The 25,748-nt window shown below is 40.3% G+C and overlaps 1 protein-coding gene and 1 long non-coding RNA gene across 3 annotated transcripts in view; one reads left to right on the top strand and one right to left on the bottom strand.

The window, feature by feature from the left end:
* zmat4a (zinc finger, matrin-type 4a) overlaps positions 1–25,748 on the bottom strand; it is an 89,041-nt gene that overhangs the window by 47,518 nt on the left and 15,775 nt on the right. The window contains exons 2-3 of the mRNA XM_008417301.2: positions 19,590–19,691; positions 6,003–6,092 (exon numbers count right to left, since the gene is read on the bottom strand). Coding sequence (XP_008415523.1) covers positions 6,003–6,092; positions 19,590–19,691 — 192 coding nt within the window. The remainder of the gene's footprint in view (positions 1–6,002; positions 6,093–19,589; positions 19,692–25,748) is intronic.
* LOC103469553 (uncharacterized) lies at positions 588–9,929 on the top strand. 2 transcript variants are annotated; one of them, XR_534360.2, is made up of 4 exons: positions 588–941; positions 3,425–3,498; positions 9,284–9,422; positions 9,541–9,929. It is a non-coding gene; the product is annotated as an uncharacterized LOC103469553 (long non-coding RNA). The 2 variants fall into 2 exon arrangements; XR_001776947.1 differs by having other exon boundaries at positions 9,284–9,929.

Below are 25,748 nucleotides of genomic sequence, written 5' to 3'. Positions count from 1 at the left end.
GGTCAGACACACTCCCAGTGTCTGGAGGCAGAGCTGCTGAGTATATTTTTAGATTGTGCCACCTTTTAAGCACAGCCTGGTCGCATCACATCTGTGTAGTTTAAGTATAGCTCTCTTCCGTCATGACAATGTGCCCTTTTACGAAGGGCCTAAGGTCGGCCCATAGACCCAACAGTGATTTACTGTGACACTGAAAAAAAAACAAAAAAACACACGCACACGCAGACACACACAAATAAATAAATAAGGAGAGAACCAACATGCAAGGCTCACGCTGGTTTATTCAAAACTTTCTGCTTCTGCCAAATCCAAATGAGATGGTGACATTTTTAAATGGATATAGTGTTAATCTTTTCATGTTAAATAAAAAATATATATATTTAAATATTTAGTCCTTTAGTCTATAGTTTGAGTCATACAGAACTGATCTGATCGTTTCCATAGCAACGATCAGAAGCAAGACCGTGTCACAGAACTGCAGTGAGCTCGTTGATGAGGTCATAGATGACCTAATGTACATCACAGTAGATCAAATAAGTTCTGAGGCTTTCAATGTTAGAATCTCAACACAATGAAGCATTTAGGATCCAGACGGTTCGTGGAGATTTGACTTGGTGTTTCTTAAGGATGTTTAGTTTTTCCAAGGCGCTAGTCCCTTTCTTTCTCCCACTCAGCTTTGGGCTTGGATATGCAGTGACCACAGGAGTGAAGAAAGCGTTTGACAGCTACTTTCCTGAAAAGAATTTGGATAAAAGCAGCTCTGAGAATGAATTTTCATCTGTTCCCAAATAACAAACTGATCCCGGCTGCGGAGGTTTGCTTCAAACGAGCGACGGATGTCTGCAGAACCACAGACTTTGACTCAGCTGAGACTTTACAAGACAGTACCAAGTGCGAGCATACCGTCTGAACAAACTGACCCAGCTGGGAAAGTTTGTCCTGTAAGTCAGACAGTTGCCAGTCAAAGCAATGTCACTGGTTTTAGAGACAATACGGTACAAGACGATCTTAGGTGTGAGAGGACAGTCGTGGGAAATGATTTTTCAATCATTCCCAAAGAAAAAAACTGACCCAGCTGGGGAAGATCTTTCTAAGGCTGACCTCACAGCTAGAGGTTTTGCTGAAGTTTTGGCTTCATCAATTTCATCTCTGGCTTTGCCAGAGAAGTTGTTGCTAAAAGGCAACAACTTCCTTTTAGCAACAACTAAAAGGAAGTTTTAGACACTGGTAATTCAAAGACCCGTGTCTTTGAATTACCAAGTTCCCCAGACAGGGAACGTGTCTCAGAGGGAAACAGAGTCAGAGACGTCACAGCCATCAGTCTGACAAAAAAATCGTCTCTAAATTGTAAAGTTTCTGTTGTTTTTGAGCTTAAATGTTCCCTGGACCGGGAAGCTCAATTAACAAACATCTCTGAAACCCCAACCAGTGAACCGTTTGTGACTGTTCCCAAAGACAAGACTAACCCAACTGGGGTAGCGCTCTCTAAAAACGAGAGCAAAGTCGTTGGGGACAGTTTTTCCACTGTTCCAAAAGGGATAACCGACCCGGACGGGAACGTTAACCATTTGGAGCAGCGAGCTGGTTCAGACATCCTGGATGTTGTGAGTACAGAGGCCGCACAGCAAGTACAAACTGTCATGGAAGACACAGAGAAGAACTTCTTTAAGTTCTCCAACGACCTTTAAAACAGTTGGGTGAATGTCACTTTTCAATCTGTCCTGAACCCGAGCGTCACCGGGAGGTGTCTTGCTCCGGAAAAGGTGTTTATAGCGGCTTCATCAATCCCGTGCTGTGCAAGTCTCATCCACTCAGCTGTCCACCAACCAGGAAAACACATTTCTCCACAAGAGATCTCCCCAGTCCTGATGGAGCTGAGGGAGAGAAATCTGTCATCGGGCACGGGAAAAGACTTTGAGATATCATGTTTATTGGAATCTGTGTTGGTCTGGCTCGACTCTTGCGGTGGCAGTACAGTTAGGGAATTGTACAGTGCAAGCAGTTGTACAACATGTGAGACGGATTCCTTAGAGCTGTTGAGTAACGGCCCCCTGGTTGTACTTCCATCTTCCACATCGCTAGACAACATAGCATCTCTTTTTAGCTGTTGGGTGGATTTGGGGATCAAACCTATTTGTCCAGGTCAAACCTGGTTGCGCAGGAAATTTTTTATTTTTATTTTTTTAAAGCCGGATTGCAAGCATCTCTGTTGCTCTGAGCGTTTCACTGGTGGAGCAGATGTATTCCTAAAAGATACGTTTAAGATAGGTTTATAGTTTATGGATTTAAAGCTGGACCAATCGCACCGCTGGTGCCTCTCTGCATTGGCTCGCGCGCCGCAGCAGCAGCTGGATGTCTTAAGTTTACCTTTACGCAGATCACATGAGTCTCCTTTCGCTCAAACCGGACACAGACTGACCTGTAAGGATATAAACATCAACCCCTTGTGAGGAATTATGATTCTTTCCAGAGTTTTTGATCAAGGTATTAGTTTAAACCCCATCACGTTAGCCATGGTTGCACAGCTCTACATGAACCACAGGAATAACTTGTCGACCTTTCAGAGATGCGTTAAGAATGATTTATATTTGTGGACAAATGCTGTTAAAAACATCAGCACCTYCCAACAGCTTCTGTGTTACATTTAGTGAAATTTAGAAAAAGGGGAGAAGTTTCATTGGCCAACCTAAAAAGTCTGTAAGCCTTACATTCTTAACCGGAAAAAAGGATAAGATAGAGTTCAGTCTCAAGATAGAGTCACAATCTGTTGCCCAAAAATGGCAGGATGGTTTGAAATATTGACCAAATCTAAGGCACAGATCCAGCCATCCAATCTAATTTCAATGCAGCTCTTCCACAATTAACCGCCCTTCTATTAAAAAGAAAATGCATGGTGTTCAGTAGCATTGTATGTAAAAACACAGATTTATTAGTTTAGTTTAAGATCTACCCAGATCATCCATCCAGTCATTCTGGAAAAGTCCCAGGTCCATCATAACCTTGCATTTCTTCATCTGTCATGTTCTTGTACTTTGGTGCACGAGTATCGTCTTTATGGATAAAATTGTCAATGCTGCCTCTGTGGCTTCAGTCTGGGCCAAGCACTATCTGCAGGCATGTAAAGTACAACAAATCAATTGTGTATTTGTAGTCTCACCTCAGCAATAAAATACATCCTCAGGTACAAACAAGACACACTTGAATGTCAGTGACTAAATCTTATTAGCTGAGTTTTCCGTTGCACTTTAATTTATTTGTCAAGAACATTTACTCTAAGTCCTTCCACAGGATATTGTTCACAGCGGCCCCTGCAAAACATAAACAGTCCGACTTATAATACAGTGAATCCAAAGCTGTAAGTTTAGTTTATAAGGTTTTAACTAAAGGTTTAAATATTCTTCATTCATTTCTCCACTGCACACAGTTTGATGAAACAAGCTACAGACTTGACGCAACAGGACAACTAGACGAGGATCCAACAAAGAACAAGGAACACAGGTGGGTTTAAATACACAGGGAGGCAATCAATGGAAACAAGGAACAGGTGTAACTAATCAAGGGGTAGATGGGACACAGAAACCTAACACACAGAAATAACCAAATCCTTACACTTTGGTCTTTATATTATGTATTGACACATGCAGAAATCCTTTTAGTCAAAACTATGTTTGATTTGTTATAAACAAAAAGGCACAAGACGTTTATATAATTATGAAATTTCTATCAAACCTTATGAAATGGTCTATTTTACATTATGCATGTTCTATCCATCCATCCATCCATCCATCCATCCATCCATCCATCCATCCATCCATCCATCCATCTTCTGTCCACCCTTGTCCCTAGTGCAGGGGTGGGCAACTCCAGGCCTCGAGGTCCTGCAACTTTTAGATGCATCTCTACTTCAACACACCTGAGTCAAATACTGAGGTCATTAGCAGGACTCTTGAGGACTAGACTGCACTTAGGAGGTGATTCAGCTGTTGGATCCAAGTGTGTTGGACCAGGGAGACATCTAAGAGTGGCAGGACACCGGCCACCGAGGACCAGAATTGTCCACCCCTGCCTTAGTGGGATCAGAACGGTTGCTGGTCCCTATTTCCAGCGAGAAATTTCAGGCGAGAGGCGGGGTCACCCTGGACAGGTCGCCAGTCTGCCACAGGGCAACACAAAGACAGACAGGACAAACTACACACACTCATAAGGAGCTGCTTCCTTCACCAACATGTCCATTCAGATTTGGTCTCATCACCACTTTCTACTCCATCAAGATCTTTCCAGAATCTCTTCCTGCATTACAGTAAGTTGACCCACATTTCCTTGATTTTGGGAGATCGATGATTGGCCGATACTTCCATGTGAAGCCGATATTGTCAATTGATCTTATCAACCTCGAAAAAGGTGTAAAGATCAACGACTGTCTGCTCTCCTCTGTGAGAGGTTTGAATGTTGGCCCCGCCCACCAGGTCATGCAGTCAACAATAGCTACTACTTACTAACTCAGCAACTTTATTGCTACATTCAGCAATGTTTCAGAAAAAATAAATACATAAAATCAGTATAAGCCAAAACTGGGATTGGCAGGTCAGACTTCTTAAAGATTGGTAATCAGTAATCAGCCAGATTATTGATCCACACTATAGTAGCCTTATTCTATCCACACTACAGTAAAACGGCTTAAACCTTGCTGCCCTTCCTCACATAATACATCTGCCATTCTCCTCTTCATCATATCAGCCAGCTTTCTACCTGGAGCTAATCATTAAAATATGAACAGAATAGCAATCTGTCCATATAAGAGCAGGATAAAGATGAAATAAAAGCAAAACATAAACATCGGCATAAAAGGGAGAGATGGAAAATAAAAGAAGTGAAAAGAGAATGGGGAAAAAGCCATGGGAATAAGCAAGAAAAAAAAAGAATAAAGATTTACTGGAAACTCAACAAGATGATAAAAGTAATTACAAAGAAATGAAAAAGAAAAATACATGAAGCTGAAGAAGAAATGACACAGCATAACTCACAGCATAAAAAGAAACAGCATAAGAGAGAAACAGAGTAGATGAAAAAAAATGGAGAAACAAATGTAATTGACCTAAAAATGAAACCTAAAAAGGAACGAATGGGAAGCAAAAATGGCTAACAAAAGAAATGACACTCAGAGAAAACACACAGGAGAGGGAAATAGATGACAAAATGTCTGATTAAGACTTTTGACAGTGATCATTAATTGATTAAAACTAGGGTTGAAAAAAAATAAAGCTGAAAACTGTCCAAAGATGGAAGGAGGAGGAAGGCGGGAGAAAAGATGTGATGGTAGGAGTGTGACAGAGGGAGCAGAGGGCAGGAGAGGAAATTAGAAAGAAGAAAGACAGACAGGCGGAGCAGAGGGATGAAGTGAGAATGGAGAGGCGAACAGAAACAACAGCAGAACCGGATGATGAGCTGAGGCAGCAGGAGAGTCAGGAGAGAGCATTAGTGTCCCTTGATGCATCCTTTTCTGGATCGCAAACTCTGATTTCCCCACTGATAGCTGGCAGCGTCCCGATCACTGCAGCACAAACCTCCGTCTCTTCCCCAGAGCATCATCATCACTCCGACACTTAGAGTGAAACCCAGAGAGTGCCTTCCATCGTCACGCCAACGTGGAAACTTATCACAGCGCCTCTCCATTTTCCCCTAACTGGGACAAACTTGTTCAGCAGCAGAACTTTTGTGCTTGTCAGACGCGTCGTGTGACACGGACAGTTTGCAGGCTGAATCCCAAACAACGCGTCGGGTTTAAATGAAAGTTTGGTGTTCTCTGCCACCCGTTGCTCCCTGGAGTAGAAACTGTTGTCATTTATCTGTCTGCTGTTCTGACACACGAGGTGGATAATTAMAGATCACAGTGAATGTTTCCCACAGCCCTGACTCCATGTGTGCATGTTGCAARTGATTACAGAGGCTATGGAGGAAACGCAGCTGAAGAAGAAAGAAGAGATTTAACCATAAGGACTCACGTTGTCTGTTCTGAGCTTCTTGGCCGGGCAGCCTCCATCCACAGGATGTAGCATGTAATACAGCCGCACTTTGTTGGCGTGTTTCCGACTCTGAAAGGCAGGAAAAGTTCAAATTAATATCAGTTACGTACAATGTGTGTTACTTTTGCAAGATGACACAAAATGCACTGTCTGATGTAATCACGGGTCAACCCTGAGACATGAAGCGGCCACACTGATGGCAGACACACACYGACAGGCGCAGACTTAAGAGATTTTTTTCTTTGACCTAAACTGTGAACTAGAGATGCACCGATTCAATATTAATATCTGTATTGGTCCCGATATCGGAAAAAAATTTGGGATCAGATATTGGTGACAATGTACCCAATCCATAATGGCAGACCTAGTCAGTCTAATTCTATGTCTTGTGCTCTGAGCAGTGTCATGTCATTACATTATGTTTAGAAATCCTATTGCATTTTCTGAACTTCACACTAATGAAGAAAAAAAACACACTTCTTCAGTAAAAAACAGAACACTAGTGTACAGAAGAAAAAAACGTTTCTTTCAGTTTGTGCAAAAAAAAAAAAGTTACTGTAATGAATTTTTAACGAAAATATTCCACTGCTTCTTTTTAACTCGATAAAAATGTGCATCCCGATACTGTCACTGTGGGAGTTTTGACTCGGCTCTTGTGCATATTTTTACCTCAGTTTTAATGTTTAAAGATGCTTGGCTATGAAGGCAGCTTGAGCAACAGTGAGATAGTAAACAATTAACRGAGGATTTTGATACTTAAACATAAAACTTCACAATGTTGACAGATGAATTTATGCCTCGTCACTCAAATGATCTGTTCTCATCTAAACGCAATTAAAACTGAAGAAAGTGCCATATTGCTCTTTTTGCTCTCAGACAAAAATCTTTCATTTAAAAGGAAACATCTTTGGTTGTAACCTTTACTCCTTCAGTGTGACAACTATGCTACGCCTTTATATAAAACAAAGATAATTCATTTTTGGGTACTATAAGAAAATTGTTTAGGTATGACACAGACTCATGGAGCAACTGCACTTTTTTCCTGTGATTATCTCCAAATGTTACATGTGTTACAATGGCAGTSTAGACAACAAACGATCACCACTGTGGCTTTTGAAGAACTGAACTGCACCTGCAAGAAATTTAGTTGTTTTGGTCAAAGTTGTGCTAAAAAAAAAAAAAAACCAGTCAACCTTTAATATTTTAAAATCAAACTTTAGTCCCATCAATTCCCACAAATCCTTGTTGATTCCTATGGAATGTTTCCTGGAATTTTACCACTAAGGTTTTGGCTAGCTTTAGCCTAGTCTGAGCCTGGTAAAGGTCAGCCTGGTTCTACGCTTTGCTTCGTMMAGAGGGTTTAGGCTCTCATCTACTGAGAGATGACTGCTTCCTGTAGGTGCAAACTCTCTCRMAATTTGTAATWTTACCCAATCTCTAACGTTTGCTCATGCACCAGTTCGACACTATGAAYCTTACCAGAAATCRGCTGCATTGTAAACAACCATCCTCCACTGTGAAGAGAGAAGCTCAGAGWTGAACAAGATTGTTGTTTGTTAATTTCACATTTGGAAGCGTAGCCAACACAGACTGAACGGCTTCGTTCACCTCCTCCGCTGACGTTGTTAAAACTACAAGCAGACTACAATTATTTTTAAAAAGCAACATCAACATCAACAACAACAGCAACAACTTCCCCTTCAGTTTGGTGATTGGCCCGGTTGAAATTCCACCGGAGGAATTCACTTCAGGGCTGCACAGTGGAGCAGTTGGTAGAACTGTTGCCTTGCAGCAAGAAGGTTCTGGGTTCGATTCCCGGCCCCGGTCTTTCTGCATAGTGTTTGCATGTTCTCCCTGTGCATGCGTGGGTTTTCTCCGGGTACTCTGGCTTCCTCCCACAGTCCAAAAACATGCCTGTCAGGTTAATTGGCCTCTCTAAATTGTCCCTAGGTGTGAGTGTGAGAATGTGTATGTGCATGGTTGTTTGTCCTGTATGTCTCTGTGTTGCCCTGTGAGAGACTGGCGACCTGTCCAGGGTGACCCCAACTCTCACCCGGAACGTTAGCTGGAGATGGGCACCAGCAACCCTCCCAACCCCACTACACCCCCAAGGGTGTAAAGAAAATGGATGGATGGATGGATGGATGGAATTCACTTCAATGGGAAAAAACCCAGACTGTGCTGTAAGCAAGATCTGAATAGAGCGAAGTGTTTTATGATGGCAAAGGCCTGGCTGGCGATGTCTCTTATCAGTTGATACAACCACTTAGACTGGAAAAAAACAAAGAAAACGTGCCCTTATTATTAGGAGTCAAGGTTTATGGAAAAGTCTCTGCATGCATTCCAGTGATCCGTCCATAATATTGTGGTCATCTGGTTGTACTCYTGCCCTTTAATGGTGTAAACATCTCCATAATTCATTCACACATCAGTCCATCAAATTYGTCAGACGAGACAAATAAAGGCTGTAATTACTAATAAGAAGTCTGAAAAGTTTTGGAGCAGTTCAGGAYTGCAGGAATGTGAGGGTTTCTATTGTGCATGGTGAAGATAATCAGGACTGAAGAAAAAATCYATATCGCATTACTACCACATCAGTGAGCAGATCACAGATAATGTGATTCCAGACAACCCCCTGCTAAAGGACCGGGTTGTTCGATGCCAAACGACCTARACTTGTTTTTTAAACAGACTCATCCCAGTCGGATGTAAAATCTGCTCCTCAGGAGTATAAATAATCTTTAAGAGCTGCTAATAGGCGCTTCTGGTCCAAGAACTCAACCCATGCTGGACATTTCTTCCTGTTCAGTAGCCGCCTGCAGCAGCCTGCGCCAATTCCCAACTGTGAATCTATTCATATAGATCTGAAACCAGATCTATAAAATGTAGAATTTAATAGCTGCACCACTGCATCATGAACTAAACTGGATGTCATTTTTGAGGATAAAAGATGTTAATACCTGTTGAGTCTTTGTACAAGCTTATCTTACTAATCTGCTCCTGATTTTACTGTCATYTACCAGCTGAGCTCAACCTGTGACTGAAACAAGTTTGGTCAGATCACATGGAGACCATTTTGAATTAGAACTTGCTGCAGATTCTGGATTGGGTTTGGGTCTGGAATTTGACTGGGTCGTTCCAACACCTGAACATGTTTAGGTTTAAACCGTTCCATTGTAATCCTGGCTTTATGTATTAGGTGGTCGTCCTGCTGGAAGCCGAGCCTCCACCTCAGTCTCAAGCCTTTTGCACTCCAACAGGTTTTCTCCAACATTGTTCTGTATTTGGCTCCAATCATCTTCCATCAACTCTGACCATCTTCCTTGTCCCTGTTGAAGAGAGGCACCCCCAGAGAATGACCGTCATATTCGACAGCAGGGATGGTGTGTTCAGAGTGAAGTGCGTTTTGCAGTTTGGCCAAAACGTTMAGATTTGGTCTGGTTAGACCAAATCTCCTTCCACATGTTTGCAGTTAGCCAGAAGCCATGTTGGACTTCTTCTGGTTTTCTTTTAACAGTGGCTGTCTTCTGCTCCACCCTTTACAAACCCGGGGGCCATGAAAGTCATCATCAACATCTTTTCCTCATGTGAAAGGGCTCTCAAGCTATAGGATCCAGGGGTTATGATTCTAATCCTGATTCTTTTTCTTCCTYTTCCTTTGTTATTCTTGTTTTTTATTTTGTGTGCATTCTTGTTCGTTTGCTTCTGTAAGGCAGTGTTTCCCAACCCTGGTCCTCCAGGCACACCGCCCCGCAGGTWTTATACGTCTCCCTGCTTTACCACGTCTGATTCAGCTGACTGCAGTTCAGTTAAACAAACACCAGTCAGTTGARATCATATGGGCTGAAGAGAGGAAACACCTGAAACATGCAGGGCAGTGAGCCTTMAGGACCAGGGCGGGGAAACACTGCTGGAAGGTAAATATGAGTATCTGTACTGAAATACAAAGGATAATAAAAAATTTGATGACAAAAATAAAAMATTCTTCCTTACAACTGACTCTACAGAGTCCAACCAGCAATGCAATTATAAAGTTGCAGTAATAAACCCCAGTAAGGATGTTCATTGTTATTCGATGTACTCCTTTAATGATGACATTTAGAATGATTCAGTGATCAGTCCCAGAGGCGGATCCATTCCTGTGCGTTAGCTGGACAACATCCGGYGAGTTTTATTGTTATAGTTTTCCYAAATCTCTCTGTATGAGAGATCAGTCTGCTGACAAACTGGGACGGAAGTTTCCAATGTCATYAAAAACAACCATTTACTTTAAAATGCTCTTCCAGCCCAGAGCTTGAAGTAATGCAAATTATAAGGACATATTAGGGTCAAGAGAGCTGGTTAMAGTGAACTTAACTTAAATGAAGTTGTTATACARTAATSCCTGATAACTTGTTTATTTTCTGAAACCATCAGTTTCTCTGTATGTTTACCATGTTCTGCGTTTTTTTGCCCTGTGTTACGGCACAGCAACAGTTTTCACATGATACCAAAGTTTTATCATGATGCTCACAAAGTTGAGGAAGCAGCTTGTGGTTTTAAATTTGTGCCTCACGTGGCTGGAAGCACATTTGGTGAAGCCGAGGGAGCAGAGTTCTTGTGTTCACATTAAAATCCTGTCTGAGRTCATACAAACCTAAGTGTGAGTGGAATGTGAATGTYGAACTCCTTTAATATGACATGGTTCACGGACTAATTCTCGCTCTTTCACAGAGATTTTTTTGCCRTTTTCYTTCTGTTTAATCATATTTCAAGAGAACAGTATGGTTTCACCCTTCTCTCTCACTTGTTTTTTTTTCTTCCCTGTAAAAGCCACCTACCAGCTGATCTCTCAGGACTCTTTCTGTTAATAACCTCTCCTTCTCTCCAGTGTTTGCACTGTAAGTGCCACTGCATTAGGGTGAACCGTATAAAGAGGACCAAGCAGCTCTGCAGTGCTGTTTCTGCTTAAACAGGAAGTGTCAGGCCACTTTTCATTCTGGCAAAAGGTTCTGGGCCAGCTTTATCACCTTCTACTTGTGCTTTTTATCGCTTAGCACACAGACTAATTCCTGAGGAAACCAAGTAAAAGCAAAGTAGAATAGCTGAGCGTGTCCTCCACAGATTACTCCTAACGCGCTCGTACAGACCTTCTCTTTGATTTTCGATCAGCATCATTATGGTTCTGCCTCATTTTGCTYCAGCAGAACTTTTTTTYATCAGCGCTACAAATRGCTAATATTTCCATCCCATTGCCTCTAAAACAAGTGAAAAATAGTAAGAGCAGTTTAAGCACCCSAGTATGGGTATTTTCTTAAAATCAGCTTAATGCCGACACCGTTTCGGAACCACTTTATGAACATGYAGGTTTAAAAATTAGTTGAGACGGAAGCGCKTTTGGATTGGATCTATAAAGGTTGTCAAATAGATCCATGTCAACATAATCAATTGCTAAAAGAGATTCTTAGCTCCTCCTCTCTGCTGTGGCAGGTAACTGATGGCTGAGAATCAGAAACGGGAGCTGCTGCTAGTTGTTTAAAACTCTTGTAACATGGCAGTGTTGCCATTGTATACCCCTTGTGACAATCAGAAGCATTTCTAAAGGTATTTTGTGCAGGGTGTGGATGAACTCGAGCAGCTAAAGGCAATAAGCAGCTGTGCCACATAACTCTGTGTTTCCATTAGCCATAAAAYGGCAAAYATTTAAACTACGACAATAAATTCACTTAATGGAAATGCTATATCATCTATCATTTATTGTGAAAAATTAAAGTTCACTATAATAATTTTGATTTATCGTCACAAATGTCAGTTAATGTAAAAATAACTGACTAAAATAGTTTTTCTTTTATTTTACTATTTCTCATGTTTTTTCCCCATGAAAGCATAAAAAAATAACAGTAAATCCAAAAATATGAATAATGTCTCTATGTGCAGCTTAGTGGTACCACAGTTCTGTAAGTATGTGGCGTTACARAAACTTGGCACCTCGAATGCTGAGCCATAAAAGAGGAGTAATCATTAGCATTATCATTATCATCATTTTTATCGTTATCAGAATAGTAGTGCAAAATATTGGAATAATCCCAGTCCTTATCGCCCACTCCAATGTGGAGCAAAGGACAAATTCAAAGTTTTGTATGAAAACAATCTTAGTACTCAAACACAATAATATTAGTTGTTCTTTTAATTCGCAGCATATGACAGTATAACTGCTGCGGTGATAAAGTCATCCTTAAGTTTTTTTAGTCAACTTGTTGACCTTCAGACTTCCTAAATGCCATRCTGTTCAGTGAATACTATATTTTAAACCAATGTCATTTCTATAAATACTTGGCTCATCTTTGCCATTTAAATTTGACCTTTCTCAAACTTACTCTCCGGTGAACTGTCTTTGGCACCACAGCTCTATATTCAGCTCAGCCAGTCAAATTAAAACTTTTCAAAATAATTTAGTAAAGCCCCAGTGAATCAAACCTCACAGCTTTGGCATCGCTAGGGTTTCCAGGGAACCATAAGCCCGTTTTCCATAAGATGAAAGACCTACTGGATTCCCAGTAGGTTCAGATTGTAGCGCTCGCTCATACTATATGACACACTGAGGTCTCACAGTAATCAAAAACAGCYGCAGCTGCTGGAGTCAGGGGGACAGGTGAGTGATGAGACGCCCACCAGGGTATCACAACTATATTATCCAAAACAGACAGATATTATCTCCTTTGGTCTTCTTCTGATCCCATTTCTGGAATATTTCTACTGAATGTAAAAGCAACAAGATTCCGGTACAGAGTTCAGCAATGACTTGCATAGAGACGGAGAGAAGAGATGTTGTTCATGACACCAAGCATAGTAATGGAGCTTAGGGTTTATTTTACCAGGGTTTTAGCACTTTATTCAAAATATGATTTCTTCTGGATATAAGAACAAATTGTGTTGTCAGTCTCACTGTTATCATGAAAGGTTCTGGAAAGGCGTCACAACGAGGTTCACAGATGGCCACTAACCTCCATGAACTACATGAATGTATTTATGTCCAATATTTAATAAGATACGACTAAACAGTTTTCTTGTTTAGTCTTGTTGTGATCTTTAATGAACATGAAGCAGGGTGGAGAGAGAGAGGGGGAAGACATGCAGCAGAAGGAATGGAACCCAGGCCAACAACGTCTAGGACCAGAACCACCAACTGAGCCAGACAATCCCACTAAACAGTTTCCTTCTACTGTTGCTATCAGTGTGTTTAAACACACATGGCTGCCAAACTGGATTTTAAAGATTAGTTGATGAGAGCTGCCTTATCCTTATTTAGCTAGTTTAGAATTTTGACTTCAGGGATCTTCCTGTTAGTTACTGCAACTTGGAATTTGAGGTTTTTTTTATTATTATTTTACTTCAAACATACAGTAGAAACCTATAAGAATGCTTTTGCTTGTTTTCAATATTTTTGCAGTGACAAATCTTAAACAGAAGCAGTGCTATTTTAAAAGATCCAGACAACACTGTGGCACTAGGAAAATCAGCAAGTTGGTACTGATTTAAAAAAATACATACATACTGCTCTTTACCCTTTAACAAAACAAGCCAAAAATTACACCCACTCTTCATGTTGTCCTAAATGGACTGAAGTGGAAAGGTGTGTTGAAGCTGACTTCTCAAAGGGAGGCCCCTGAACTGCCAAGCGGGGAAACAGCATCTCCACAATGGTCAACCTATGTCAAAGTGAAACCGTTTTAATGTCTAGGGATCTGATGAACCAGTGACAAATGGGTTTAGGGAGAAAACCCATCATGAATGCTGCAAGGCAACATTTAATGCACATCAATTCTCATCAATAACACACATTGGATGCATCAGAATTAGCCGAGCCAGAATCGGTTTTTGGCTTTGGAAAGTCATATAATGGTTAGTGGTCAGAGACTCATCACCACTTGTTTTGTTTCTACCCTGTACCCAAAATGCAGCTGGATATACGAATGTTACTAAAAGTTACTTTAACATTAAGTTAAAGTAACTTAATACTAAGTTACTTTAGTATTAAGTAAAGGTCACTGTTGTTGTCCCACAGCTGTTTTACCAGATGTAGGACAAAAATCCAGATTTCCAAGCCTGTGAACACCCACGAATATCGACAATTCCCAGCAGTTAAAAGCTGCCTACAGAAAGTGGTGTTCACATTTCTGTGTCAGAAACTGCTGTTAGAGAATCATTTGGGGTTGAGAGTTTGGTGGTGGGAATAATTTGGGTGGCAATGATTTCAACTGGAACTTCAATTGTACAAGCACGATGTCACAACTTTACAAGAAAAGACAGTGATTGACTCAATCTGAATCCATATAAAAAGTATCCAGGTACAACAATAAATTTTTTCACCATTGGTCACTGGCTCATTATTATGCAGGTTTGTGTAACCCTGCATGCCTTAATCTTTCCACAGAGTTACAAACGTTCCACTTTTCATGCAATGAATTGAGCTAAACAAACTCTGCCAAGAGCTATTGTAGAATTGTAATATTGCACAATTGTTCTACCATAAAATGTTCTGTCAGTCATCTGACAGATTAAATTCATGGCTCAGGCCTCTTCAAACATCTTCATTCTGACACAACGCAACTTGTGCTGCAGCAAAACAACTTATTTTTTTCTTGTACTATGAATCCAACATCACATTTCAATAATACGGCAGCTCAATCAAGCAATTTTTGTGTGAATGTGTATCAGCAAAAGCATTCAATCCCTAGATACCTCAGTGGGGGCAGTGGTGGAGTAAATATGAAAGTCAAATATATTAAAGTCCTCTTTTTCATCTGCCAATTAACCGAGACAAGAGCTCTACAGTGAGCAGCACAGACGAAAAACCACAACAAATGTTTAAAAGGAAAGTTCTTTTCAAATGCTTTCAAGATAATGGAAACCAATTAGTGAAGATACCAAGTGGACAAAGGGCACAGCAATCAAAAAATGCACAAGTCAGCCAAACGCTAAATGCCCATGTCCCCTACAGCGCTGAACATGATTGTCTTTGTCACAAAGGCTGTAGCTTCTTTCATTTCAGTTTTTTGTTTCCCAGAAAAACCCTTATTCTCCTTCATGTGAAAAGAATCATATCAGTGAAGTACAATAAGGTGCCACTGTTGGAGCAGTCAGACAACAGAAAGACTGAACCATAAAGTAAATCAAATGGATGATGTTCTCCACAATGACAAAAATGTTCAAGAACTTAGAATAAATAAAGATATTACAGATTTGTATTGTAGTCAAGACCACCTAACCCAAGTCTAAGTCAAGACCAGAGTGTATCAAGCTAGTTTATCCATAGTGGAAAAAACTTTGTTATTTCTTAATCCACCCGCAGTCAAGCTGCGACGCTCAGGAGGAGCGTGGCAGATGTCACGGTTGGACAGAGGGAAAAGCCAGAAGCAAACAAGGGGTCAGTGCGACTCTGCCTGACCGTGTACAAGGCGCCCAAATGACACCATCTCATAAGACTGTGGAAGGGTTACAAAAATATATACTTACTTTAAAAAGACTTTAAAAGCCACCTAAAAAAAGTCTGATAGTGTTACATGTCGACAAACTAGCAATGCTTGGACAGGAAACCAGGAAAAACATTCTCTGCTCGCTTCAGTTTTCCTTCAGACGAGGAGGCCATAGTGAGAAAGAAAAGAAAAACTCCCATGCTACCCATGAGCCAGTGCAGTGCTCATCCTGTCTGGTTCACACGCAAAGAGACAGATGCATAACTTACCACCAGCTATGATTCTTTGAACTGTGAGGCAGAGGCTGCTCTGATCACCTCCACACGGGGAATTTCAGATCTGATGTGGTTGAGAGAGAGGGCTCAAGATCGCTTACATTTTCCAGTTGACTGTCATTTAAATGCTGCTTTAAGTTTAAAATTCAATGGTATTCTGACTAGATAGGAGATCTTCACAGTAGTGTGTCAGACGGTTTGTCTGTAAAAAATGTTTTATCTGAAGAGCAGAAAGCAAGACCCGAGGCGACCAAACTGTTGATTGAAAGGCATTCTTGGCATATATCCAGATTTTTAACAACGTCATGACCTGAACGTCCTCTGGAGAGAAAACTGCCTCATCTCACCTGCGTCTTGGCAGCTCTTTGATATGAATTTTTGTTGTCAAAGGAGATGAAGGCTGCATGCAGGATCAGACGGTCCATTTAAATATGAGATCACACCGAAACATCTAGACATGCCACTCTGAACAGGATTTCAGCTACACAGACTGGAAAACTACACAGAGGACTGACACTATAGGGACAGAGGAATGCTTCATCAGTCCCTTCTACCATTGACTATCACTGATGAAACGAGAGACAAACTCAAAATATATTTTACCTGAACTCTTCTTAGTACGTTCTCGAAAGCACAGAAATAGTTTTAAAATTATTTAGCGCTGTGTGTCGTAATCGTGCTCTGAAAATAAAAACTCACCCATCAGAAACTGAAGACTTTAATGCCTCCAATTATACAAGTAGTCCAGGTGTGTTCTCACCAGAATATTTCTTCAAAGTAAGGACGATACATCTGTTAGCTTCAAGATGTCCAAACATTCTCATGTCCTGTCACTCTCTTTCTGATGCTAAACAATCCATCTGCACGTTGTAAATTAACTCTGGAGAAAGTTTGCAGCTGAACGACAGCGTCCCAAATCTTCTTCAGATATTGTTGCGACGATGGCGTCAGACATGTTGCATTCCAGCTTTTCCACTTTGAGTCCAAAGCATTCTTCAGCTTCAGCTCACTTCTAAATGGAAACTCAGAATTAAGTAACTATGCGTTCCTTTTAAATGTATTGGCTGAAATCAATAAGAAAAGCTTGTGACTGGTCAATAAAAGCTGGTATGTTAATCAGCTGTGGGCCCAAAGCACAGAAACTCAGTTGGCTGCTGGCTCCAGTTTACTGTGTGAAAAAGCTGAATTCAAACACAAAGTTTATCATTTTAAAACTCCTCAAACTGCTATTTAAAGGGCGGATTGTTCATGACTAGTTGATTTTGTAAAAAAACAACAGAAATGACTATTTTCTCAGAAATTGGTGGTTTTTATACTTTTTCTCTGTGTTTTGATGACTTGTTCCTGGTTTTGCTGTAATGTGCATACATTCACACATTGATGTGTGGCAAGGAAAGCTGGAACTAAGTCTGCAACTTTTCGGATTGTAAGACAGTTATCCCTGTGAGCAACTGAGGCTCGAAAAATAGAGTAGCTTTCACAGTCAGTCCTGTTTCGTAAATGGGGTTTAATAATTTGGTTCTCCTGTCGTCACTGTGACGCATCAGACCCTTACTGCTCTAAAAGAACAACCAAAACACGCTGCATCTCCAGGAGGCTACAGCCTCAGTGCTGTACTCAGCATTCATCACATAAGAACAAAATTAATATTTGATTTGCATCGGTACGGCCAAGTCTTTGTGCCTCGTAGCAATGTTCTGAGGAAATAAAAAGCCTTCCACACACACAAGGTTTGACCTGTTGGGACTTCTTTTAGAATAAAATTTAAGAAGAAAAAGTTAACTCACAAAGTTGTGTAAACTTTTGAAATGTCCAAATAAGTCCGTAGCTCTCATTAGCAAGAACCAGCCTAACATTATAATTTTCTTCCTGCCAGGTCAGTTGTGTTCGCGTGGCTCTTTCCACGCCGTGTTAGCTCAGCTGTCCATCTGCTGCAGGCCTGCAGTCACACCCGCAGCTCTCCTGGCCTGCCGTGACGGTCGGCGAGAGGCAGCATCTGCACTACTGCAGCAGGGCAGCGGTTCGCATGCTGACAGGAAACATGCATAGAGAAAGCAACCAAAGCAGCAGCTTTACTGTACATTTAGAAGTTGTGCAGGAAAGAGGCTCGTTCCATGCCAGGCTTAATGACAGATATAGAAATGTGGTTCATGCTATTAACCCTTGTATGTAGAAATGGGGTCCAACCGACCCCACACATGTAAAACTTGTATCATTTTTCATAGTCCTCTACGTTTGCCTCAGTCCTCGCACACACAAGGGTTAAAATTATTTTTTTTGTAAAATTTTGTGGGACTGTTAGGTTTTGTTTATTGTTAGGAGCTTGACAAGAAGAACGGAAGATAGAGCAGAAGAAGAAGACATGCAGTAAATAGCCCAGGATCGGGAATCGTACCCAGGATAGCTGCACTGAGCGCTACATCCTAAAATATGTAGCGACCACTGAGCCTTGTGGTGCCCGCAGTTTACTAATAATGTTGCTTTTAATGTTGTTTTCAATGAAATATGCTTGTTATGTAAATTGCTCATACAGCTTAACAGTAGAAAAGCCATTCTAAAGGGACATACAGGTAGAAATAAAACCACTGTAATGGGTCAGACAGGAATAAAACTAATTTTATGAGAGTAACACCATAAATGTCGACAATTAATGTCACCAAAAGTTCTGAAAGCACAAGCATCTCACTTTTTAGGACTTCAAATGCTTATTTTAGATTATTTTGTGCTCTAGTGGCATTTTAATGAATAACACGCAGACAGGAAATAGATAGGAGAGAGAAGGTGATCTTGTAAGATTTTCTACAGCATAATATCCTAGTACGCTTGACATAAGATCAAATTAACTTACAAGTAACTTGTCAGCAAGATATTGGCACTTGCTTTAACTCAATAATTCCTTAATAGTGATTAAAATGTTATTTTGGCAGACTATTTCATTTATAACATGGGGAAATGTCTTGTATTAAGTGAAATAATCTTTTTCATTATTATTAACAAATTATTTACTTAAAACAAGCTCCTATGTCTTGCTGAAAAGTTACCTAAGTATTGAACATACCATGGGAAATGTAGTAAAGACTTTGTGAAAACTGCTTAATTTGTAAGAAAATCTTCAAATAGACACTAGTCAGTTGTAATTTTGACCCATTCTGCCAAGCTTAGTACACTTGAAATAAGTTTTGACTTATTTCAAGTGTACTAAGGTAGCTGCACTAGAAACAAAACCAAAACCACTTGGTGAGATTTAGTGTTTTTGCAGTGAATTCAAAGTCCAAATAAGAAGAAGCTGTAAAATGTGGCTGTCACACAAAACGGTGGACCTTGGGTGTGCTAACTTCACTCTGAGCTACGGAAACACAAGGAGTGCACTGGTAAAAAAAAAAAAAAAAAATTAAACCAACAACCAGAAATGTACAGACTGGCGACCTGTCCAGTGTGACCCCGCCTCTCGCCCGGTACGCTAGCTGGAGATAGCCACCAGCAACCCTCCAACCCCACTGAGGGACAAGGGTGTAAGAAAATGGATGGAACCAGAAACGTGACTGATCAATAAAATTGATTTATCACCCAGCCCTACAATGTAGCGAAAACACTTTTAAGTATTTCAGACTCTTTTGTGCAGCAGTTACTACTTAGTAACAAAATTGGGATCAAAGAGGGAGCTAAAAAGTCAAAGTTAGGTGTGTTTCCTGCCAGCTGCAGGGTTCAGGTGGATACATCAGCCTGGTCTCTCTGGAGGCAGGAGCACAACAGCATGATCCTGAGAATTAATTATCCCCACAACAGCAGTGAAGTGTAACAGACTGGGATGATGTAATCTTGGAGGCCATCTTCACCTCATAATGGGCCACCCTCTGGGACTCGGAGATGAGCTGAGCGCTGCACACTTTGCAGTAGCTGTCTGTGAATAGCCCTTGGTCCACCTCTGTAGACTTCATCTGGAAAGAAAGACAAACGCAGGAATGGAGATCAGAATCACAGTTGACATACTAATTCCTCTGCAGTGTGCAGTCAAGAGTTTCAATCTCACTTCAGTAGTTATGGAACTCAAATAAGAACAGCTGATTTCTCTGAATCACAAAGCTTCATGGCGTTGATGTGTGCATGTTGGGGAGGTTTTTGCTTGGCTCACAAACAGCACAAGAGCAAATGTTTAGTATTATGCGTTCACTATTCCAGGTTTGTTTTTCCTTAAATTTTTGGAAGTGCATTCACCAAACTACTAGAGGAGAGTTCCTGCAGATGCTTCAACCGGTCAGAAAACTGCCTGGGGAGGGCTCACTGGTGTGTCTGGTCATCTTCATGTGACAGAATGATTGTTCTTATAGTATCAAATTCTACTATGGCATTAAAGTGTTTGCTGGTGCTGACCACCTGGTTAGACACACAGTCCTTCAGTCTCACAAACTGCAGACTGCTTGTGAGGTAGTCATAGATCCAGGTGATTGCTGAGGCCTCCACTTGTGTCTTCTGGAGTTTCTCACAAAGCAAATCAGGCTGAATTTCATTAAATGCACTGGAGAAATCAACATGATCCTCACAGAGCTGCTTGCTTTGTCCAGATGACAGTGGGTTTGTGGAAGCAGGTGTATGGCGTCTTCAACTCCAACTCCAACTCCAAACTGCAGGGGGTCCTGATATGCATTTGTTTGCCTTCTCAGGTAAGCCGACGGCATCACATCTCATACTTCCATTGTCCCTAATCAATATTTTATCACCTGAAGCATTTAGCATCAGGACCAGATGCTGAGCAGCCTTGGAAAGCACTCGGCCAGAAAAACCATCCTGTGCCAAATATCCTATTTCGGACTCAACACTAAACGTCTATTTCACAATGATGAATAAATTACTACAGCAGATCAGGCTGGCAGGTTTTCCAGGAAATCCATTAAAATATATGATGGAACTTTGGTCTAAGCGTTACACAAAAATATAAGGGGCACCACAGAGCGTTCAGCTTTACAGCTGGGCCCTCTCTTATTGCAATTACTAATTCAGTCAGGCTTCTATCAGGGGCTCACATTTCATATTTGGATGCAGTCAGGCTGAACCCAATCACCATCTCTGGGCACGTCTTCATTATGAGAAGCAGGAGACATGAGAACTGACTATATGTATTTTGAAGCAAACTTTCATTGACGTCTTTGAATGCAAATGAGACCGGAAAGCAAATTGTGTTCTTTGTTTTAAGTCGTCCTCCAACTTCTCCTCACAAACCCACAACTTGCTCATTAACATTTCTTTAAACATATCATTAGGCCCTTCTATTTGTTCTACAGAAATGACATGTACGTGATTAACTGATGATGATAAAGGGTGTAACAAATTTAAGATGGAAAAATAAATTCTTGTACAGATTTTAGAAAAGTCAAAACTCATTGCTGTCCAGCAATTAGTTATTTATGGCTAAATATAAGATATTAATATGAGCTTTGCGCATGAAGGTGTGTGCTTTGCTTACACCCCATTGCTGGTTGAGTCTCTTATTTTGAAATAAGACATCAGGTTCCCCCAGTACTTTAAAAGCCTGGTGGGCCATCAGACTTTTCTTGCACCCCACCAGGGTTAGTGTTGTTTGTTTATTATATGTTTTTTTATACACCAATAACAATGTTAGGGGTTAAAGAGTCTCTTCAGTAAAATGGCTGAAAGCATCATGGCAACATATTACGGTCAGTATTTGAACACACAGGGGGTCTGAGGACAGGTGTCTTTTTTTATTCACTGGAACTCTGTAACCACCGGTCTACACACCAACAACTTCAGCAAATAAAGTGACAAGACACGTATAAAGAATCAAAAAGTTTTGATTCATACTTTAATTAGTATGAAACAACTGAAGTGGAAAAAATGTATGTTTTATGTTTGCCTTTTTTAATATCTTGCACTTGGTGTTGTATTGTTAATAATGTCTTAAAAAACACATAATTACCTAGTCATATTTTCAAATTTCCTGTCAACTTTAAGCATTTTTTAACTCAGAAACACAGCGGATGTTTAGCTCCTCTTTCACCAGGCTTAGCAAAACTTCTGGAGGAAACCCTGAGAAAAGAAGGAGTCATTTATTTACCCTGTTGTGTTGACAGAGGCAATTAATAAAAGCTGTTCCTCAGGCTTGGCTGACAATTACTCACAAAAATATGAAACATTTTAAAACCGTTTTTATTTTTAATTATAGGTACTTGGTTGGCAAAGAAACAGTGACAGAGTGACAAATTATTTGTAAGCACTATGAGAACTGCTAACTGTTAGCTGTCAACAACATCAAAATTAGCGTCTGCCTCAGACCTTCTTAAACTGGTTTAGGATATTCCCAGTTTTCACAGCAAGAACCTATAAGATGCTTTGCCACTATCAAAGTATTGCCAAGATTGGCGTGATTGGTAAAAGCAAAGGGAACCTTCACAAAAACGTTACTGTTGCAAAACATACTGTATTTCAAAACTGCTGAATGTTCCAGTGAGTGTTATTGGAGACTGATTTCGGTATAACTGGTAAGGGCCACAAATCCATGTAGGATTTCTGAAAAAGAGTCATGACAATGATGAACACAGTTGATCAAAGAGCCTTGGAGGACCAAAAATATATTGAAATACCAGACAGTTTTTTCCATTCAAACAATAAGCGACCACTCAGTTGCAATGGCTTCCCTGCACAAGACTCCACTGCTGAAGAAAAAGCACAATGAGGCTTATTTAAAGTTGACAGCAAAGGTTTTGGACTGTCCAGTACAAATGCTGATAACCCAATCCCAAATCAAGACTGTTTGGGTGTCATTGGACACATCATGTTTGGAGGATAAATAGAAGCTGAATAAACCTGAAGGCAGGATGAAGGGGGAGATGCACTCTGTTCACGAGAGACTGAAGTTGAAACAAATGTGAAAGTGAATTTTAATTAACAGCAAAGAAAACTCTTAATTGGTTTTCAGAGTGCATAGAATGAAGCCCCAGAACCTGTGAAGGTTTGAAGACAGCTTGGCAGAATGGGTCAAAATTACAACTGACTAGTGTCTATTTGAAGATTTTCTTACAAATTAAGCACAAAGTCTTTACTACATTTCCTTTGGTATGTTCAATACTTATTCCCTGTTTCATTCCACTTCTGTACCAATAACTACATTAGTGAACTATTTTGCTTTGAATTCTTTATATCTGTGGAATTGTTGACATGTCATGTGAATCATTTACATACTAAAACTGAGAAAACTGTTGACGTATTCAATGCACATTTTACAAGCTGTAGATCATTAGAAATATTACAAAGAATCAAAACCAAGAGCAAGTCATCATATGAGGAATTATTCTAATATAACATTTAAAAAGACAGTCCCAAAACTTAAATTTTGGTTGTGATAATATATCAACATGCCAATGCAGGATGTAAAACCCATGATGAGTTTTGTGACCCTTTGGTCTTTCTAACGTAAAGTATGACTGTTCTATGAAGTTACATAAAGGGTCTGGATTATCTCACTTTTTGCCAAAACCCCGATGGGACAACGAGGAAAATATTTGCAATTTTTTGCAACTGCGGGTTGTTAACTTTCTGTCACCCAGTTCTTTTGTTTCCAGCCCAACAAAATCAGCTGGAGTCAGTTTTAGTTTTCACAAGTCAAAGTCTAATTGATTTTTGATGACATATAGAGTTGTACAGCACTGGACTCCTTCATGCAGTATGAATGAACACCACAGAAAGAGCAACGTAATCAGAGTACATTACATATTTATCTTCTTGGGCACGCACACCCTGGACAATAGGCTGGACTTCAGCACGCACCGCATACTACTTGGACATATGCTGACGCCGTGGGCAGGCCAGCATCTGCACACGCCAAGTCGTTGGAATGTGATGCAAGTGTGTGTGTGTGTGTGTGTGTTTGAGGAAGTGTGTTGTTTCAGGTGTGCAGCTAAAAGCAGCAAAAATACTGATGAAGACCTTGAAAGTTCAACAGTGCTCTGTCTCTCAGCTTAAAGTTTTATGTTGATATGAACACCAGCAGCCTGGAGTTCCATAAAGCTTACAAAGAGAAGAAGTTGAGAAATTTCATAAAAATGTTACCACAGAAACTAATTTGTATATGGTTGGTATCATTTCACAAACAGTATCCAGTGAATGATTAATATAAGTTTACAGCCACATGCTAGCTGCCAGCATATCCAATGGTAACATTATCATTGGTAGAAGTAAGTTTTCAGGTTGACATTGACATGTACTTTTGTTGATCACGACTGGTTTGTAATGCATTTAAAAGGGAAAAACATCCAAAGGCTTGAATATTTTTCAAGGCATGAGACTCTCAGCATTAACTTACAGCAGCACTCTGTCCCTCAGTTGGTGCTGCATGCTGCGTGTCCTGTAGCACAGAGCAAACAACCAAACTCACTAAAGCCTTTCAGAAACTCAACAGAACAATCGCTCAAAAAGAAGAAATAAATACCTAAATCAGTAATGCTGCCTTCTCTTCAGTCATGCAATCAGTTGATAGTGGTGTAGTTTCCTTTTTTACTCTCCGTAGACAAACCACACAAATTAGAGCCTTAAAAAGCCTAGTCAGCTCTTGCCAGCAGCGGACCTGCTGCCTGTTTTTGCACGGGCACACAGATGCTCAAAATGAATGATTAATCACCCGAAACTCCATGGCATCAGAGGCAAAATCCGCAGCAGCATGTAAACAACAACAACACTCTTCTCTCAATTTATTTTCCAGAGCTAAACTAAGGTTTTAAAGCAGCATATTTGCCCTGTAAATCTTAGGTTTATTTACTGGGTTTTGAACTGATTCCATTTTCATACCTTTACTAGAATAACATTAAAAAAAAAAAAAAAATGTCAATCAGCAGAACAATGTTTTCTGTTAAATTTGTCTGCAAATGACGAGTCAACAAGTAATATCAAAACACTGATGTTACCTAGCATTAGCCTGGCATTCAGCAAATTGGTCTACATAAAAACAAAAACACATTTATTAAAGGAGGGATATGATGAAAATTGACTTTTTTTAGCTCTACATCATGTGATAATGTTATTCCCTCATCAAAAACATACCTAGAGTGTTGTCTTGACTCTTTGATGCATGTTTGAGAAATCCTTTAATCTCCCGTGGCTTGCTCTCTGTGCTTGCTCACAGAATGTGCCGCCTATTTATCCAACGCTCCGCTTTGGAGCTGCAGTCTCCAGGCGAGCTCCAAACCCCCGAGACTCCCCCACTCAGCTCCTCCAGACTAGCAGCAGCAATTTACAAACACCTGGTGGAACTGCACATCTGCTGAACTTAACATTGAAGCGTTTGATACTTGTCAATCAAACTTCTTCTCAGTCCAACACTCCTAAAAACAAGTATAAACAGCATCATGGAGGAGCAGTGATGTGATGATGTGATCAAAGTGGAGAATAGGAATAACTTGGAGCTTCTTAAAAAGACAAAAACCAATTTTGAAGAGTCGAGTCAAATTTCTTGAAGAGTCGAGTCAAATTTCTTTCAATACATACATATAATATACTATAAGAAACACTTTGATATATACAGTAGTTTTATGACAACTGAACGTAATGTAGTTAGTTGAACTATTGTTCAACTAACTACATTACATTACAAAATGTTATTACATTTTATTGCACAACAGTTAGTGCCATTTTATTGCACAACTATGTGTCTGTAAAACACATAGTGCCTGTAAAGCCCCTTTAACAACGTCTAACAGCAAAGTGTGTCCAGGACTGTGAGGTTCCAACAATAGTATGGCAGAATTTGCAATGTGAGTTCAAATGAGTGGGAAGCACAGCGCTTTAAAGACCAGATCCAGCTCAGTAAATTAACATGTGCCTCTCCTTGGCGATCAATTCATTAAGCTAATGGATTTCTGTTTCAAAACCACCGTTAAAATTACAAAAGGCTGACTCTCTCAGAAATGAAAAAAATATTCATTTTCACTGAGAGTAATCGGATAAGGGGAAGCAATCACAATCACAAGCCCACAGGGAGGTCACGGGGG

Source organism: Poecilia reticulata, linkage group LG9 (assembly GCF_000633615.1).
Source record: "Poecilia reticulata strain Guanapo linkage group LG9, Guppy_female_1.0+MT, whole genome shotgun sequence".
Classification (NCBI taxonomy): domain Eukaryota; kingdom Metazoa; phylum Chordata; class Actinopteri; order Cyprinodontiformes; family Poeciliidae; genus Poecilia; species Poecilia reticulata.
This window is presented reverse-complemented; position numbering and strand designations above follow the sequence as displayed.